At 47.4% G+C, this 18,526-nt stretch overlaps 1 protein-coding gene across 1 annotated transcript in view; it reads left to right on the top strand.

The window, feature by feature from the left end:
• LOC103299921 (NACHT, LRR and PYD domains-containing protein 1) overlaps positions 1 to 18,526 on the top strand; it is an 84,370-nt gene that overhangs the window by 8,954 nt on the left and 56,890 nt on the right. Inside the window, 1 exon segment of the mRNA XM_054709358.1 lies at positions 8,779 to 10,414. Coding sequence (XP_054565333.1) covers positions 8,779 to 10,414 — 1,636 coding nt within the window.

The raw sequence follows: 18,526 nt of genomic DNA, 5'->3' as shown, positions 1-18,526 counted from the left end.
CTCTGTCCCCAGTGGCTGCAGGGTCCTGGTTTGTGTCAGAAGCCAGGATCTGAGTCTCAGGCAGCTCTGTTTCTCAAGATGGCGTGGTCTCTGAGTCCGCACCAGCCTGGGAGATGTGTCCGCTTTGTGCGCGGGGCTCCGCCGTCTAGGACTGCCCGGTTAGGCAGCCCCTTGGAAGACGTGCAGAATCTAACTGACCCTAGCTCATACACACACACACCACACACGTCTACACTCTTCTCTATGGGTTCCTCACTCACACTCTCTCTCTCCCTACTTTCCTGCCGGTCGCCATCTTTTTTTCTCTGGGTAATGCTTTTTATTCAAAGTAATTATTGATAGGGAAGAATTTATCCATTGTTTCTGTAGCTGTTATATACTGCTTTTATTCTTTCTTGCTCTCTTGCTGTGTGTGATTTGATGAGTTTCTATAGTGGTATGCTATGATTCCTTTCTGTCTCATTTGTGTATCCACTAGGGGTTTGTCTTTGTATGTACCATGAGATATACACAAAATATCTCAAGCAGCCCCTAGCCCAATTATTACAGTCTATTTCAAACTCATAACAACTTAATTTCAATCACATGTAAAAATTCTACCCTTTTACTCCCCGATTGTTGTCATAATTTGCATCTTTTATATTATGTATCCATTACCAAATTGTTTTTATCTGCATGAGTTATTTGTGTGTGTGTGTGTGTTTGCATGAGTTATTTTTAATACTTTTGTTCTTGTTTCCTCTTGGAGTTTCATTCAATAAATTTATTATTTCAATATAATAAAAATGTTGAGGGTGGGGGGGCAATGGTAAGATATGTACACATATAATACCTTAATAAAATAATAAATAAAAATAATAATTAAAAAAAGAGAAACATGAAAAAAAAATGTTGTGACAGAAAATAACACATCCTATATAATAAAGAAGTAATTTGCAAATGGTCGTTAAGCTGTGCTGCATAACGACCAATCTGCAAGAGGGCGGGGCAGTGGGTGGAGAGCTACAGGAGGGCGGGGCAGGGAGCTACAGTGAAGGAGAGAGCTATGAGTGGTGGTGGGCTGGGTGGCCAGCTGAGGCAAGCAGCAGCAAGATACTCATGCACAGATTCGTGCATAGGGCCACTAGTATAACTAATAAATGTGTTAAACTCCTCCCTTTAGGCACAGAGTATTCAGTAATGGCTCAGTCATTGCTGTCCCATTATCCTACCTTATAATAGAGAAACATGCAAATTGACCGCACCTCCGCTATGCCCATGATTGGGCCTGAGAGAGGCTGGGGGCGGGACTCCCAGTGGCCTATCCGGCCGTTGAGAAGACCAAGATGGCGGCACCCAATCCTCTTAGTTCCGGGGGTCCCGGGGGCGATCGCCACCCTGAGGGGGCGTGGCCGGGCCGAGCCAGCCGCTCCCCGGGGGTCCCGTGGGCGATCGCCACCCTGGCCTAAATGGCTGGTGCTGAGAGGGATCAATGGGGCCGGCGGAAGGAGCGGGTGGTAGTTGACCACCAAGGGCATCTGCAGCAGCCGGATGCAGAGCTGGGGTCCACGTTCTCCAGGTTGGCCTCCGTGGGGTCCGCGTCGCACCCATAGTGGCTGAGTGGGGACGCTGGCATCGTAGCCCCAGCACGAGGCCAGCTTCCTAAGCCAGGCTGCGGAGGGAGGGAGGGCCTCTGGGCTGGGAGCACTCCCCCACTCCAGCGGACAGGGCACAGCGAGCGAGCAGCAGAGAGCTACTAAAGGTGGTGGGTGTGGTGGCCTGGCTTCCAAGAGGCTGGCTTCAGCTGCTGCGGCCTGCGCTGAGGTGGCTGGTGGTGGGGGCAACTGCGGGGGCGCATCGGAGCCTGGGGCACTGGGAGACGTGGGACTGCAGCCCAGAAAGCGAGGCTCCGGAGGACCTGGTCACCGACCCCCGGCATTGAAGCCGCCTCCTACAAGATGTATCCTAGCCTAGGTGTGTGGGAAGCAGGTTCAGGAACCACTCCCTTTGCGGCGCCAGAGCCCAGGCCTGCCAGCGCCCCAGAGGAGACCCCCGCCAGGATCGGGGGCGTGACAAGTCTCTAAACCAGGGCGGCCATTAGCCCAGGCCTGCCAGCACCCCAGAGGAGACCCCCACCAGGATCGGGGGCGTGACCGGCCTCCAAACCGCCTGCAGCCCTAGCCCAGGCCTGCCAGCACCCCAGAGGAGACCCCTGCCAGGATTGGGGTCATGGCCAGCCTTCAAACTGTGGCGGCCCCTCGCCCAAGGAGGCCTCCTGGCCGAGGACGCCTGAGTCTGTTCTTGACCTAGGGCCGGGCTCTCCCCGCAAGGGACTCAGAAACCGCCAGAGTCTAACTGCCAGTCTCTGGGAGTGCATCCACTGTCCACCAAAAAGTAGAGCCATCAAACCATTCAGTCTCAGTGCAGGCACAGGTTCGTGGCTGACGGAGTGGAGGCCAGACCAAAACAAAACAGCAGAAACACCCTGCCCACCTGGGCGGGTACTGCTGTAGTCCACGTGGCCTGGGCAGTGTAGAAAGCGCTACCTTCTCCCAGGTCCTGTGCTGACACCACCGCCTCGCTCACCCTCAAGCCGCCCTGAGTCCTGACAGCAAAGTGTGTGGGGCATTCTGCAGGAGTTGTGCCGTTCTGGGTGCTTTTGCCCAAAGACACACTTTGGGATGAATTCAGAGCCACATCTCATTTCCCATAAGACTGGAAGAACCATGTAAAAGGATTTTGACAAAAGCTTTCCACATCTCTGTTTATTCTTTTGAATCCATAAAACGACCTTAAAAAAAGCATTCGGGCCACCTAAGAAAGAATGCACTTTCTGGCCAGAGCACGCAGGATTCTTTTGCCCAACAGGTTAAAGGGAGCAGAGCTGGCACAGTGGGAATGGCCCTGGTGCCCTATGAGGAGACCGGGGGAATGGGGTTGCAGAAATTCCATAAGCCTCTTGCCACCTTCTCCTTTGCAAACCACACCATCCAGATCCACCAGGACTGGAGGCAACTGGGAATCACAGCCGTGATTTGGGACATGGTAAGCAAATCTTGAGGGGCCTCTGAAAACATCTGCAATTGATTATAAGACTGGTCTTTATTTAAAAAGAAATAAAAGAACAGCTTTGTTGAGATATAACCCATATACTGTACATGTCACCTAAAGTGTACAATGAACTGTTTTTTTAAAGTAAATTCAGAGTGGTACAACCATCACCATGCTCAATTTTTAAATATCTTCATGACCCATCCCCTCCAAAAAAAACTTCTACCCACTGGAATCACTTTCCTGATCATCTTCCCCAAAATAGATTGCACTTTAAAGGTGGGTAAAGGAAAGCTGAGGGAAGTTAAAACACTGCACAAAGGATATTGTAAGATGAAAAAGCCCAAAGTGAAGATCATGTGTTTTCTTTAAAAAATATATATTTTTAAAATTTCAGAAAGGGAGAGGGAGAGAGAGATAGAAACATCAATGATAAGAATCACTGATCAGCCGAAACCAGTTTGGCTCAGTGGATAGAGTGTTGGTCTGCAGACTGGAAGGTCCCAGGTTCGATTCCGGTTAAGGGCATGTACATTGGTTGCGGGCACATACCCCGGTGGGGGGTGTGCAGGAAGCAGCTGGTTGATGTTTCTCTCTCATCGATGTTTCTAGCTCTCTATCCCTCTCCCTTCCTCTCTGTGAAAAATCAATAAAATATATTAAAAAAAAAAAAAGAATCACTGATCAGCTGCCGCCCACAGGCCCCCTACTGGGGATTGAGCCCGAAACCCAGGCATGTGTGCCCCTGATCAGAATCAAACCTGGACTCTTCAGTCCACAGGCCGATGCTCTCTCCATTAAGCCAAACTGACCAGGGCCATGTGTTTTCTTCAAGTTCTGCGTGATTGTAATGGTCCCCAAATCTATACTAATAAAAGGGTAATATATTAATTAGAGTGGTTGTCTTCCGGACATCTTTCCAAACAAAGCCGCAGTGGCTACAAAGCCCAAGGCTCATGCAGCCATAACCAGCTGCAGTGGCAGCAGCATTGGGGCTATGGGGGTGGTGCCTCCAGAGGGAGGCCAGACTGGGGGCCAAGGCACAGGCAGTTTGGGGTGATCAGGCTGATAGGGGAGGGCAAGGTAGGGGCAATCAGGCTGGCAGGAGATCAAGGTAGGGGCAAGCAGGCAGGCAGGCAGTGGGGTTAGGGACAATCAGGCAGGCAGGCAGGTGAGTGGTTAGGAGCCAGCGGTTCCGGATTGTGAGAGGGATGTCCGACTGCTGGAAGTTGGACATCCCCTGAGGGGTCCCAGATTGAAGAGGGTGCAGATTGGGCTGAGGGGCACACTCCCCCACCCCCCCTCCCCCCAGTGCATGAATTTCGTGCACCGGGCCTCTAGTTGAGTCAATGTTTACCTAAGGTAAGTCACACATAGTCTGTCATAAAATTTGTTATTACAATAGCCAGAGACTGAGCATGCAGGTTTAGGAGGTGTCAAGACCCCTTATTCAACTGTAGAAATGAGTCATCTCAAGACTGTATCCTATCTAATAATAGACAAATATGCAAATTGACCATACCTCCGACCCACCCACAAGCCACGCCCACCATCCCATCAGAGCGAGTATGCAAATTAACCCAAGCCAAGATGGCTACAGCCACAGAGAGCAAGGTTTCCTAGGTAACACAGGAAGCCAAGCTTTCTGCCAGCCATTGCAGGCCTAAGCCTCCACTCAAGCTACAAAGTTTCAATTATAGAAGGTAAACAAATTCAAACAAATGGCGGCAGAATGGAGCTTGAGAGAGCAGGCCAGGGTTGCCGCTGGCAACAGGGGAAGCAAAGCTTTCCACACACCCTGGCCGGGCCCACCCGCTTAAGGCAACAAAGTTTCAATTATAACCCCAACACAAATGGCTGCAGGCCTCGGAGAGAGCCCCAGGCTTGGCTCTGCTCCAGGCTACAAAGTTTCAATTGTAGAAGGAAAATAAATTCCAGATACCAGGGCCTCCGCTTAGGTTGCCAGGGGGCGTGGCCCACCTGCAAACCACCACAGGCCCCTCACTCAGGCCGCCCCATGCCCCAAGGGAACCCCACCCTGATCAGGGACACCCTTCAGGGCAAACCAGCTGGCCCCCACCCCTGTACTAGGCCTCTATCCTATCTAATAAAAGAGTACTATGCAGATTGATCATCACTGCAACACACAATATAGCTGCCCCCATGTGGTCAAAGATTCTGCCCCCATGTGGACACAAGATGGCCACCACAAGATGGCCAGCAGGAGAGGGCAGTTGGGAGGCACCCAGCCTGCAAGGGAGGGCAGTTGAGAAGGACCAGGCCTGCAAGGGAGGGCAGTTGGAGGTGATCAACCCTGCAGGAGAGGGCAGTTAGGGGTAACCAGGCCGGCAGAGGAGGGAAGTTGAGGGCAAACAGGCTGGCAGCAGAGTGGTTAGGGGGTGATCAGGCTGGCAGGCAGAAGTGGTTAGGGGCAATCAGGAAGGCAGGCAGGTAAGCAGTTGGGAGCCAGCAGTCCTGGATTGTGAGAGGGATGTCCAACTGCAGTCAGACATGTCTAAACGGGCAGTCAGACATCCCTTGAGGGGTCCCAGATTGGAGAGGGTACAGGCTGGGCTGAGGGTACAGGCTGTGCACGAATTTTATGAACCGGGCCTCCAGTATTTAAATAAAGAAGTTCAAATGTAAATAGAAAAGAATGCATGTCTTCATAAACATTCTATGTCTATTACCAATCACATATTTTTTGTAAATATTTAAACACCCATAAAGAAAATTTATACATACATGCATATATACATAAATATATACAGTAAATACACACACACATATGTATGGTGTGTGTGTGTGTGTGTGTTTATGTGAGTTAAATGTTATTAGCTACTCTTCCCCAAGATCAAGTGTTTTCCTTAATCATTTGTGTTAGTGTCCACAAATGAGCACAGATACATATTACTTTGAGAATTAAATACATAATTGTGAAATTTAAACAAACTGGGGAAGGGGGCAGGCAAGAGGAAAAAGCATAGGCAGACAGTGAATTTGGGAGTAAAGTACCAAAACATCTGTCTTTCCAAATCAGTTGTCCATCTTGCAGGTTGAACACAACCCCAAAGGCACGGGACAACTTCCTCACTACTGTCTCACTGGTGGTTCCAGTATTGCTACCAGCAAACGTGTTCACTCCCTGGACAGTCACAGAGCCAAGTATGAGCAAAGGAGCCCAACAAAGGCTGCTAGGACCAGGGTGCTTCACCTTGGAGGGCACCTGGGTCACTTCACCAAGGGCAGCTTCAGTGCATCCCCACTGGGCCCAGTCTTTACTGAGGGGTGCTAACAGCATAACAGTTTGAAGAGTCTATGGCTGTTTCTAATGAAGAAGAATAAACTGAACAAACTTGCCCTCTTCCACCTTTCATTCTCTAAAACTGACCACAGTAGGGAGGGATGACCTTGAACCCTGGAATGAGGGCCTGAGATGGCAAAGGGGAGGCAGTTGGAAATAAAGAACCTGGACAGAAACATCAACCAGGCAATCGAAGCCAGTAGGGGAAGAGCCACTGAACAGAGGGGGACCACAGGGAAGCCAGTGACCCACCATATCTTCTTGGAGCCATCGACTCAGCTCTGGAGTTGTAAGTGTGGTACCAAGGCCTGGGAGGGCATCACTGAAGCACTCTCATGAGATACATGAGATACAGCTTCTCCCCGTGCTCGCTGGTGAGGATGGGCACCTTTTTGTAGTGTTCCACCACCTGTCCCTGGTGAGAAACCTCCACTGTCCGATGCAGTAGATATCATATTTTTCTGCGTATAAGATGCTGTTTTTTTCTAAAATCATTAGACTGGCCCTAGCTGGTTTGGTTCAGTGAATAAAGCGTCGGCCTGCAGACTGAAGGGTCCCGGGTTCGATTCCAGTCAAGGACACATGCCTGGGTTGTGGGTTCAAGCCCCAGTGTGGGGCATGCAGAAGGCAGCCAATCAATGATTTTTCTCTCATCATTGATGTTTCTATCTCTCTCTCTCCCTCTCTCTTCCTCTCTGAAATCAATAAAAATACATAAAAATTATTTAAAAAGTGAAATAAAATCATTAGACTGAGGGGTATCTTATACACGGAAGTCAGCCAAGGAGGGAGCGATAACTGGCAAAACACAATTCCTCAAAAGGTGAATGTTTTAGCTGATTGCACCTCTGAAGTTACAAAGCTGCACATTTCCCCAAATTGTCAAATCCCACTCAAACCTCAGCAGAGAACTGTAATCTGGGAAATCACTTGTACAAAAGGACATATAAACTCTAAACTATCTAAAGCAATAGGGCTGACTCCACTCACATTCTCACATGGTCTCTGAAGCTGTTACAATGCTAAAGTCAGGTGCCTGATCAGCATTCAATAACCCACTGCACACCCTGAAGAGTATCTAAGGCCAACATTACTGTCCTGTGCTAATGCCTCCACAGCATTGGCCAATACTTTTGTCTTTTAACCATTCTACTAGAGTTATTTACACACCATCATTACCGTACAGCATATTCTGAATTTGACTATATATTTACCTTTACCAACGAGATGTATACTTTCACGTGTTTTCATGTTACCAATTAGCATTCTTAATTTCAGCTTAGAGATTGCCTTTTTGCGTTTGTTGTGAGTTAGCTCTAGTGGTGTTGAACTCCCTCAGCTTTTGTTTACCTGGGAATACCTTTATAGCTCTTTCATTTCTGAACCTTTGCTGGGTAAATTATTTTTGACTATTTTTCTTTCATCACTTTGAATATATCATGTACTGTCTCCTGAACTCTGACATTTCTGCTGAAAATTGCTCATAGTTTTGTGGGAGACCCCTTGTATGTGATTAGTCATTCTCTTGCTGCTTTCATATTCTCTTTGTCTTTTATATTCTCTTTGTCTTTCATTTTTGACAATTTTATTATAATGTGATAAGTGATGTCCTTTTAGAGTTGAATCTGTATTAGAACCTGGCTTTCCCCAAAATCAGACCCTGACACTAAATTAGACAACAGGTGGCTTATTCAGGAACTGGTTCCCTGGAAACACCATTAGGAGAGAGAAGTGGGAAGGGAAGGAGGAAACCAATGAAACCTGCATTGTGGAGCAACTGAGGTTCAATGTACCAGGGATCTTCAGGAGACAGTGGAGAACACACGTCAGAGATGTTTCTGCTGGGGGACAGAGAACTGCCTCTGTCAGGGGTTAAGCACTCATCCTGGAGCTTTAATTCCCTGGGGCTTCTGGCGTGTCACATTCATTGCCTTGGAGAGAGCCCTCAGACGGATAACCTGAGGTGATTGTAGATTATCCTTGGCATGTACTTCAGTGGTGGGTGCAAAGAGAGTACTGTCAGGAATCAATAGTATCTGTTTCACCATCCTATCTCCTTCACTCGACCATGACCACTTACAATTTACTAATAAAAAATTGTAAGCTCAGTGGGGCTCATAGCTCAGGTTATGGAATTAATGAGAGCAAACAGGTGTGTCTGTTTGTTCACTCTTTATCCCAAACCTCTAAATCAGTGTCTGACAATGTTAGCCATTGATTAATATTTGCAGAAGGAAGAAACATCACACTATGAGAATGATTTGCTCAAGTCAAAACTTGACAGGGATCTTCCCCCCAAGACCCATATTTTCTACACGATCTGAAAAGAATATACCGTATCACCAACCAGCACAGCGTGTAGCTGCAAGTGAGTTCAAAAAACAATTGTGGAATAAATGGAGAAACAATTAAACAAATGTTTCATCTTCCTCTCCTTTCTGTAGGAATCAAAGAAAAACACCAGAACCAAAGGAGAGAGAGTTCCTGCCCTACTCAGTCATGGAGAAATGAGTATTTGCACCAAAAATTCCCACAGCTGCTACTTCTGCACAGATCTCAACCCAGAGGCTATGACTTCCGGCTCAGGAGAAGAAGGAATCACGAGGTGGTAGATGAACAAGGACATTTGATGGAGATTGGAGACTTATTTGGCCCAGGACTGACCCAGGAAGAGCCTCCCACTGTCGTGGTGCATGGGGTTGCTGGAATTGGGAAGTCAACCCTGGCCAGGCAGGTGAGGAGAGCCTGGGAGGAAGGCTGGCTGTTCAAGGACCGCTTCAAGCATGTCTTCTACTTCAACTGCAGAGAGCTGGCCCAGTCAGAGACAATGAGTCTCGCTGAGCTCATCACAAAAGACTGGGCTGCTCTTGTTCCTCCCATTGGGCAGATCCTGTCTCAGCCAGAGCAGCTGCTCTTCATTCTTGATAACTTAGATGAACCAAAATGGGACTTGAAGGAGGAGAGTTCTGAGCTCTGTCTACACTGGAGCCAGCAGCAGCAGGTGCACACACTGCTGGGCAGTTTGCTGAAGAAAACCTTACTTCCCACGGCTTCCCTGCTGATCACAGCTCGGATCACAGCTCTGTGGAGGCTCAAAACTTCTTTAAAGCATTCTCGCTGGGTGGAGGTCATGGGATTCTCCGAGTCGGCCAGGAAGGAGTATTTCTTCCAATATTTCACAGATCAGAGCCAAGCGATTAGAGCCTTCACCTCGGTTGAATCCAACCCAGCACTCTTGACCATGTGTCTCATGCCCTTGGTGTCCTGGCTGGTCTGCACTTGCCTGAAGCAGCAGATGGAGCAGGAGCAACCACTCTCACTGACCTCCCAGACGACCACAGCCCTCTGTCTGCACTACTTTTTCCACGTTCTCCAGGCTCAGTCCCTCGGGACTAAACTGAGGGGCTTCTGCTCTCTGGCTGCTGAAGGCACCTGGCAAGGAAAGACTCTGTTCCATCCAGAGGACTTCAGGAAACATGAGTTAGATGGGGCCAACATCTCCACTCTCTTAAACATGGGTATCCTTCAAGAGCACCCCACCCCTCGGAGCTACAGCTTCATTCACCTGTGCTTCCAGGAGTTCTTTGCAGCAATGTCCTATGCATTAGGCAATAGAGTGTTGAAAAGTGATCACTTTAATAACATCAAAATTATAAAAGACTTGACAGATGTATATGACAAGGATGACCTTTTTGGGGAACCAACCACATGTTTCCTGTTTGGCCTTTTGAGTGATCAGGGGATGAGAGAGATGGAGAGCATTTTCAAATGCAGCCTGTCTCGGGAGCGGCATTCCTATCTGCTGCTGTTGACCAAGAGTATGGCCCTTAAGAAGCATCTGAACCTAGACCCATATTCTTGGCATTTGCTGCACTGTTTTTATGAGATTCAGGATGAAAACTTTATGAAAAATATTTTCACTTTTAATGATATGAGGATATGTATCCAAACTGACATGGAGCTCCTGCTGTTCACTTTCTTTTTTACATTCTGCCACCACATTAAAAGGCTTCAACTGAGTGAGAGTGGACAGCACAGACAAGCAGGAAGGACTTACAGTGTATTTCACAGTGTATTTCTGTAAGTGCTCCCCATCCCTCCTCTCTGCAGCTGATCTGTTGGTATCACTGTCCTGACCACTGGGGGCACTCTCACTAAGCCTAGCCCCAGGGGAAAGGATTGATGTGACAAGTGACTTCTTACAGCCTAATCTGTCCCCCATTCTCCGTCTACCTAGGGTCCTCTGCAGCAGTATCTGACCATTTGACCTTCCCTCCCTGCTTCTGGGCAGCCTGCTGTGGCTCTGCCTTGCACTGCTGCTTCTCTTCCTGTCTCTGTCACAACGGCTACCTTCTCTCCTGGGTGCACTTCCACCCCCATGCTGACGTCAGCTGCCCTCCACCCAGCCCACCTACCTCTGATTCTTCCTCACACATACTTCCCTTCATGCAACAGCTCACTCAGCTGCTTCAGGCACCCCCTTGATGGCTGTTGACTATGACATTGGTCCTAAGTTCTCCCCTGTGACCTCAGAATGTGTCTATCTGAAAAGGAGTCTTCATTTTTCTCTACAAAACTAACTTCCCTCTTTGTTTCAATGATGCACTATTGCTCCAGGGACTCCACTGAAACCCACCATCTGAGTATGACAGAGTAGATTTCTCAAATGACCCTCCAGCACCAGCAACACTGTTAACTTCCACATCCGGGTTCCCTACCTCAGGGGCAGTTTTGATCCATTAGTACTTTGAGATGCCTATCTGCCCTTTAAACGATTCACTCCATAAGTGTGTATTAAGCACTGATTTTACACCAACCCCTAAAGATCACAGATTCATAAAGCACAGCCCTGTCCTCAAAGAACTCAAATCTGGGAGAGAAGACAGACATCCATCCAATAACTAGAACAGCATGCAAAGTCCCTCGCAAGAGAGGCATGGACAAGGTGGAATCGTAGTTTAAGAAGAGGGGATCACACAAGTGGACCTGATTAGTGCGGAGTCTCAGATAAAGAAATGGTAGACTTGGGTATTTTATTTTCAGACTAGAGGCCCGGTGCATGAATTCATGCACAGGTGGGATCCCTTGGTCTGGCCTGTGGGGATCAGGCTGAAACCAGCTCTCTGACATCCCCTGAGGGATCCTGGATTGCAAGAAGGTGGTTCTCAGGTGATGCACCTTGGAATTGGGCTCCCTCTTCTCTGGTTCCCGGTGTGTCACCCAAGAACTGCAGCTTCCAAGTCACTGCAGCTTAGCAGCTCCTGCGTTGAGCATCTGCCCCCTGGTGGTCATTGTACATCATAGCTACTGGTAGGACAGTCACTTAGGCTTTTACAATGTTGTTTTTTTCTAATATAAAACTAATGTTTATTGTAGAAAAATGAAGACTTGTAAATAAGCAAAATTAATATCAACCCAATTTCTATCGCTCACAGGTGACTATCATTATAAATTGAGGTATATATCCTCTAGTCTTATTTTTATGCACGTTTTAGAGCAAAACTGAGTCATACTGTACATTTTATTTCACAGTCAGCTTTATTCCTTTATTTTTATTTTAAATATATCATTATTGATTTCAGAGAGGAAGAGAGAAGAGAAAAAGAAACATTAATGATGAGAGAGAATCATTTTTTGGCTGCTTCCTGCACTCCCCCTACTGGGGATCAAGCCTGCAACCTGGGTATGTGCCCTTGACTGGAATCAAAACCTGGGCCCTTCAGTCTGCAGGCTGATGCTCTAGGGCCCTTTATTTTTATATTATGACTGTCTTCTTATGCTATGAAGTAGCCTAATATAACACTGAAAGGTTCCGAGTTGGGCCAAATTTTTACAGAACTAACTCAAGGCTTAATGTAGTCAAAATGATATTTATTTAAGGTGTCTGGGTGCAGATGGGTTGAATTCGAGAGAGAAGTCAGCCCCGAATGGGGGAGGGAGAAGGTTTTTTAGATGTTTAGGGAGAACTGCAGGCGGCTTCTGCTGTCGCAGGTATCCTGGCTGTGCTGCAGGTGGCTTCTGTTGATGCATGTATCTGGGCTGTGCAAGCGTTGTGGTCTCAGAAATTCCTGTAAAATATTCACTCAAGGGGAACATGTTTTTGCAAAGCTTAGGCTTGCTGAACAAATTTAGTTTCTGCTAAGTTAGAGCCCTATTTCTTGATTAACACTTTCATTCCCATCATAAAGGATATATAAAGAAAAAGAAGGGGGATGGGTCGCCATTTCTCTTTGTCTGCTTCTTGAATGGGAGGGTATTTGATGGATGCCAAAGGAGTAAATTCGGAATATTTCCTGGGATATAGGCCTGTAGGGTCCCTTTACCTGGGTAAGGAAAACTGTCCTACTGTCTGGTTAATTGGGACTTGTAATTTTGTTTGGATAAACTTGGTAACTAATTTTAAAATGCAGGGCCCAAGGAGGAGGAGAATAGTGTTAGGGGGAACAAAAGGGGTAAAGGCCAGGTTAATTTGGGCAGAGCTGCTTATAGGCTGGACCATATGGACTATGCTTTCCTAACTGATTTCCTTGAGCCATTGAGTATTTTGTAGAATGTGTGTGTGTTCTTTCCTCTCTTTGACCTGTAGAGTTTAGATAAAAACAACAAGGATGTTAGCAATTAAACAAACCCCTCCCTCTTTGGCTAAAAGATAGTCTAGGGCAGTGGTCGGCAAACTCATTAGTCAACAGAGACAAATATCAACAGTACAATGATTGAAATTTCTTTTGAGAGCCAAATTTTTTAAACTTAAACTTCTTCTAACGCCACTTCTTCAAAATAGACTCGCCCAGGCTGTGGTATTTTGTGGAAGAGCCACACTCAAGGGGCCAAAGATCCGCATGTGTCTGGCGAGCCGCAGTTTGCCTACCACGGGTCTAGGGCAATGGTTGACAACCAGTGGTCCGCGGACCACTGGTGGTCCGTGAGGTCTGAAAAGTTGGCAACCACTGGATTGCAAGAGGGTGACGATTTTAGGGGGGCCATTTTAGGGATATAAGAGCACTATGAAGGTAAACAAAGAGATGTGATCTGGAGAGAAATCCTGTAAATCGCCCTGGAGCCAGAGGTCTGTAATGAATTCAAAAATATCTTGCACTGTTTGGATGGGATAGTCTGCTCCAGGTGGGGGAATGTTGTCACTAACAATCTGCAGGAATGTGAAAGTCTAGGTATATAATTTACTAGAGGCCCGGTGCACGAAATTCATGCACCGGGGGGGGGGAGGAGGAGAGTGTCCCTCAGCTCAGCCTGCATCCTCTCCAATCTGGGACTCCTCGAGGGATGTTTGACTGCCCGTTTAGGCCCTATCCCACCACCAGGATTGGGCCTAAAGGGGCAGTTGGAAATCCCTCTCACAATCTAGGGCTGCTGGCTCCCAACTGCTCGCCTGCCTGCCTTCCTGATTGCCCCTAACCGCTTCTGCCTGCCAGCCTGATCACCCCCTAACCACTCCTCTGCCAGCCTGATTGATGCCTAACTGCTCCCCTGCCAGCCTGTTTGCCCCTAACTGCCCTCCCCTGCAGGCTTGATCACCCCCAACTGCCCTCCCTTGCAGGCCTGGTCCCTCCCAACTGCCCTCCCCTGCTGGCTATCTTGTGTGTGAGAGTGATGGTCAACTGTATATTACTCTTTTATTAGATAGGATAGAGGCCTGGTGCATGGGTGGGGGCCAGCTGATTTGCCCTGAAGGGTGTCCCGGATCAGGGTGGGGATGGGGCAGCCTCAGCAAGGGGCCTGTGGTGGTTTGCAGGATGGCCACGCCCACTGGTGACCCAAGTGGAGGCCCTGGTATCTGGGATATATTTATCTTCTACAATTGAAACTTTGTAGCCTAGAGCTCACTCCATGGTGGCAGCCATTTTTGTTGGGATTTATTTTTCTATAATTGCAACTTTGTAGCCTTGTGTGGAGGCCTGGGCCTGCTAGGATGTGCAGAAGCTTGGCTTCCTCCATCACCAGGGGCAACCCTAGCCTCCTGCTCTCTCCAGCTCCGTGGCTGTCGCCATTTTTGTTGGGATTCATTTATCTTCTATAATTGAAACTTTGTAGCCTGGAGTGCAGGCCTGGGCCGGCCAAGGCAGGCGGAAAGCTTGGCTTCCTCCTTTGCCGGGGAAACCCAAGCCTCCCTCCTGCTATCTCCGTGGCCCCAGCCATCGTGGTTGGGTTATTTGCATACTTGCTCCTGATTGGCTGGTGGGCGTGGCTTGTGGGTATAGCAGAGTGGTGTTTAATTTGCATATTACTCTTTTATTAGATAAGATTAGTCATTTGGCTTAAATGCGAGAGGGGTTATTTTCCTCCAGGAAGGCTAATGGGAGGGTAGGTTACCATGGGGGCAAGGTTTTTGTTTTATCCCAGTTTTGTCCCTTGCTAGGCATCTGGAGCTTTCTACCCTGATGAGTTTCTACACCTGTACCTGGACCATTGTTCTTGCTCTGGGAGTTAAAGGGACGATGAGGCCTGGGCACAAAAGGAGCTTTTGATGGTATCTAGGAGTGGTATTTCCTGAGTACAAGGAGGGCTTGTAATCTGATGGAGACAAAGTGTTTTATACATTTTAGTATTACTGGGGCAAAAGCTAGAACAATAAGAGTTATGACAAATGGCCTGGTGGAAGGAAAGAGACATTAGTTTGGAGGGTTGTAGTCTAATATACCAAAATGAGGTTTAGTCTTAAATTATTTACTTTAAGTGTCCTTGGTTGAAGAAGATAGGATTTACTAGATGGCTGTGGACTGCTGTTTTATTATCTTAGGTTCCCTATTCTGCTTGTTCTGGCTTATTGGCCTGTATCATATATATAACTTCCTTTTAACGTTTTTCCTACAAACCTTCTATAACTTTCATGAACCTTTTTACAACTTTCATAAACATTCTTACAACTTTAACTCACTTTCTTTTTCCTTTAAAAATGCATGTCCATGCCTTATGTCCTCTATTATTAAAACCATACAATATTTAAACTTTAATTTTTCAATGATAATAAAAAATAAGCAACCAGCATTTCTTAAATTGACATTTATGAACATTCTCACTTTTAAGAAATATACCTTTAATAAAGTACAAGTCATTACATTAACAGTTCTAAATTTATTTTATAGATTTTCTGTAATAAAAGTTAAAAGCAGGTGAACTTAAAACTTATTGAAATATTTAGATGTTTATCATTTAATCCAGCAATGCTCTAAAGCTTTTAACTTTCCAAAACTTTGGAAAATTATGTATAAGCATATGAAGCTGGAGAAAAGGCAGGGGGAGGAGGGAGCAGGCCCAGCAGCCTTCTCCCAGGCCTCTAGCCACTTGGATTTAAAACTGCCACATTGCCGAAACCGGTTTGGCTCAGTGGATAGAGCGTCGGCCTGCGGACTCAAAGGTCCCGGGTTCGATTCCGGTCAAGGGCATATACCTTGGTTGCGGGCACATCCCCAGTAGGGGGTGTGCAGGAGGCAGCTGGTCGATGTTTCTCTCTCATCGATGTTTCTAACTCTCTATCCCTCTCTCTTCCTCTCTGTAAAAAATCAATAAAATATATTTTAAAAAAAATAAAATAAAAAAAAAAAAATAAAACTGCCACATTTTTCCTTAAATACAACATGCTAAGGTTTGGGTGATAATGAGTTCAGCTTCTGATAGTAGCCAGACTATTATCTAAGTGTTTGTACTTTTGCAGGGAAGAAAGTTGTTCTTTGGAAAAGGGGGGTGGGAGGTGTGAAAAGGTGCTGAGGTCAGAGCAGTTTTCAGAGCATTAAATGGGTGAGAATGCTGGCCTTGGGATCTAAAGGCTCAGTGAAGAGTCTCTTCGCCATGTCGTGTTATAGAGGAGTTTTCTGAGAAGATTGAAGTTGGGAACGTAGAGGCAAGAGCATCTAGTGAGTCTGAGAAAGGAGAGTATTCTTGTTTAGAGGAGGAGACAGTCATGGAGGAGATAAAGTGTTTATAGTCTAAGGAATGGCACAGCTTTGTGGGATGAGTGTGAAACTGAAGTAGTTGACTGTCATTTAAGACAACTGAGCTTTATGAGGGGATGCGTGTACCACTCCTGTCGGGCAAGAAGAGTGGATAAGGGGGTATTTAGTAAGATGCAGTGTAGAGGTGAAGTAGCTAATGACTGTGAGACTGATCCATCAACCCCCATAATAGAGACTGAGGAGGGGACAAGGGTCCCAGCAAATTCAGAGAGGGCAGAATAAGTGTCCCCATTGTCAATTAAAAAGATCAGCTTACCTGCCACCACAATCGTTACCCGAGGCTCTGTCCTGATGATGTAAGTCTGTGGGGCCCTCTCGGGGCCTGGGCAGCTTCAGTCTTCAGTGGCTAGTCCCAGGAGGTCTGGGAGCTCCAAACCGGATCCAGAGGGTGCCCTTGCTGAGGTCTGACCTAGAGGAGCCAGGTTACATTCTGATTTCCAGTGGCCTTCCCTCCCGCACCTTGGGCAGGGCCCAGGCGGGGGTCTTGGGTTTGGGAAGGACTTGGTCCTGTGTACTTTCTTGTTGCATTTGAAGCATGGGCCCAGACGAGGCTTAGCTCCTGACTTACCCTTGGTTGGAGGACCAATACTTTATTTGGGATTTATGAGAGTGGTGGCTAGGAGCTGAAAGGTCTTCGTCTGGGCCTCAGCCTTGGTCTGATCTCGTCTTTGTTTTTGGATTTGGGTCTCCTTGTATCTATTATTAAAAACCTTAAAGGTCATGTTTAAAAGGTCTCTTTGGGGGTTTGGTTTCTTCTGGCCTATAGGGTCAAGGTTGGTGTATTTTCTCATGGCCTGTGTAAGGCGAGAGAGGAAGACTACGGGATTTTCATGTCTTTCCTGGGTGACCTCTGCTAATTTTTAATAATTAACTGCTTTGGGGGCTGCCTTTCTTAGTCCTTCTGTCAGGCAGAGAACCATGTGGTCTCAAGACCTGTGACCTATCTGGCCTTCCTGATTGTTCCTTTGTGGGTCCCCGTTAGGGGCAGCATCCGCTCGGACTGGGAGGGCAGGGGCCTGCCAGTGGAGGGTATTCACGTGGCCCTGGGCATGAAGCCAGATTTGGCACCAGCAATCTCCCGAAGGGGGCACTTTAAGGCTAGTGCCAGAGTGCGGGAAGGAAGAGAGCCAAAGACTTGCTCCAGAGCGGGTATGAGATAGGATGGTGGCAGTGGGATCTGCTGGGTAGGGTGGGTGGACTCTAGGGCTGCTGAGACTGAGGATCCATAGACTGGGGGACTGGGGGATGGTCAGCAGGATCAAAAGTGGTGAAGGAGGAGGAGGATTTGAGATGGGAGGGTGGCGTGGGGTGGTTTAGCATGAGGAAGGAAAATCTGTGAGGGAGAGCAGCTGTTACAGAGAAAAGGATGTGTCCTTAAGTGTGAAAAAAAAGCCTGAATATACGGGACCTCAGGCCATCTGCCGTGCAGGCAGCAGAAGTGGTCAAGATCAGTGAGAACTTGGAAATTGGAAGTTATCATTCTCAGGCCATTGATACCCATTGTCTAATTTGTATTGCAGCCAAGCAGTATTGCAATAGAAAATGAGGCACTTGGGACAAATCCTGAGGGAACCCTAGGGCCTGTAGATTCTTAAGAAGACATCCCAGGGGTGTGGTGCGGGGAATGGCCGACTGTGTGTTCCACATAAGTGGGCATTGAGTCTAATCTCCCATGGACACTAAGTTAGAGAAAGGCGTCCCCTTCTCCTCCTGAGCATGAAAAACAAACAGGCGATCACACCTGACCAATAGACATCCGCACAGAAAGGTGGACCAGGGAACCTGGTTCCCAGGGAGTGTGTCCTGAGGAGCACTGGATTTCAGGTAGGGAGTGGCTATGCAGTCACAGCCCAGAGCCTGGCCCCGATTATCCCGGACAGAAAATGCAGAACAGCCCGAAAAGAAAGGGATAATAGCCCTAACTGGTTTGGCTCAGTGGATAGAGCGTCGGCCTTCGGACTCCAGTGTCCCAGGTTCGATTCCAATCAAGGGCATGTATCTTGGTTGCGGGCACATGCCCAGTAGGGAGTGTGTAGGAGGCAGCTGATTGATGCTTCTCTCTCATTGATGTTTCTAACTCTCTATCTCTCTCCCTTTCTCTCCGTAGAAAATCAATAAAATATATTTTTTTAAAAAGAAAGAAAGAAAGGGATAATAGACTTGAGCCACTTACCAGTTAATTTAGTGTCCGCAGACATGAAGGGAAAGATTAATTGAGTTGGGG

The sequence above is a fragment of the Eptesicus fuscus genome, chromosome 20 (genome assembly GCF_027574615.1).
Source record: "Eptesicus fuscus isolate TK198812 chromosome 20, DD_ASM_mEF_20220401, whole genome shotgun sequence".
In the NCBI taxonomy this organism is placed as follows: domain Eukaryota; kingdom Metazoa; phylum Chordata; class Mammalia; order Chiroptera; family Vespertilionidae; genus Eptesicus; species Eptesicus fuscus.
Note: the sequence above shows the minus strand (reverse complement) of the source record. Positions and strands in the feature narration are given on the sequence as shown.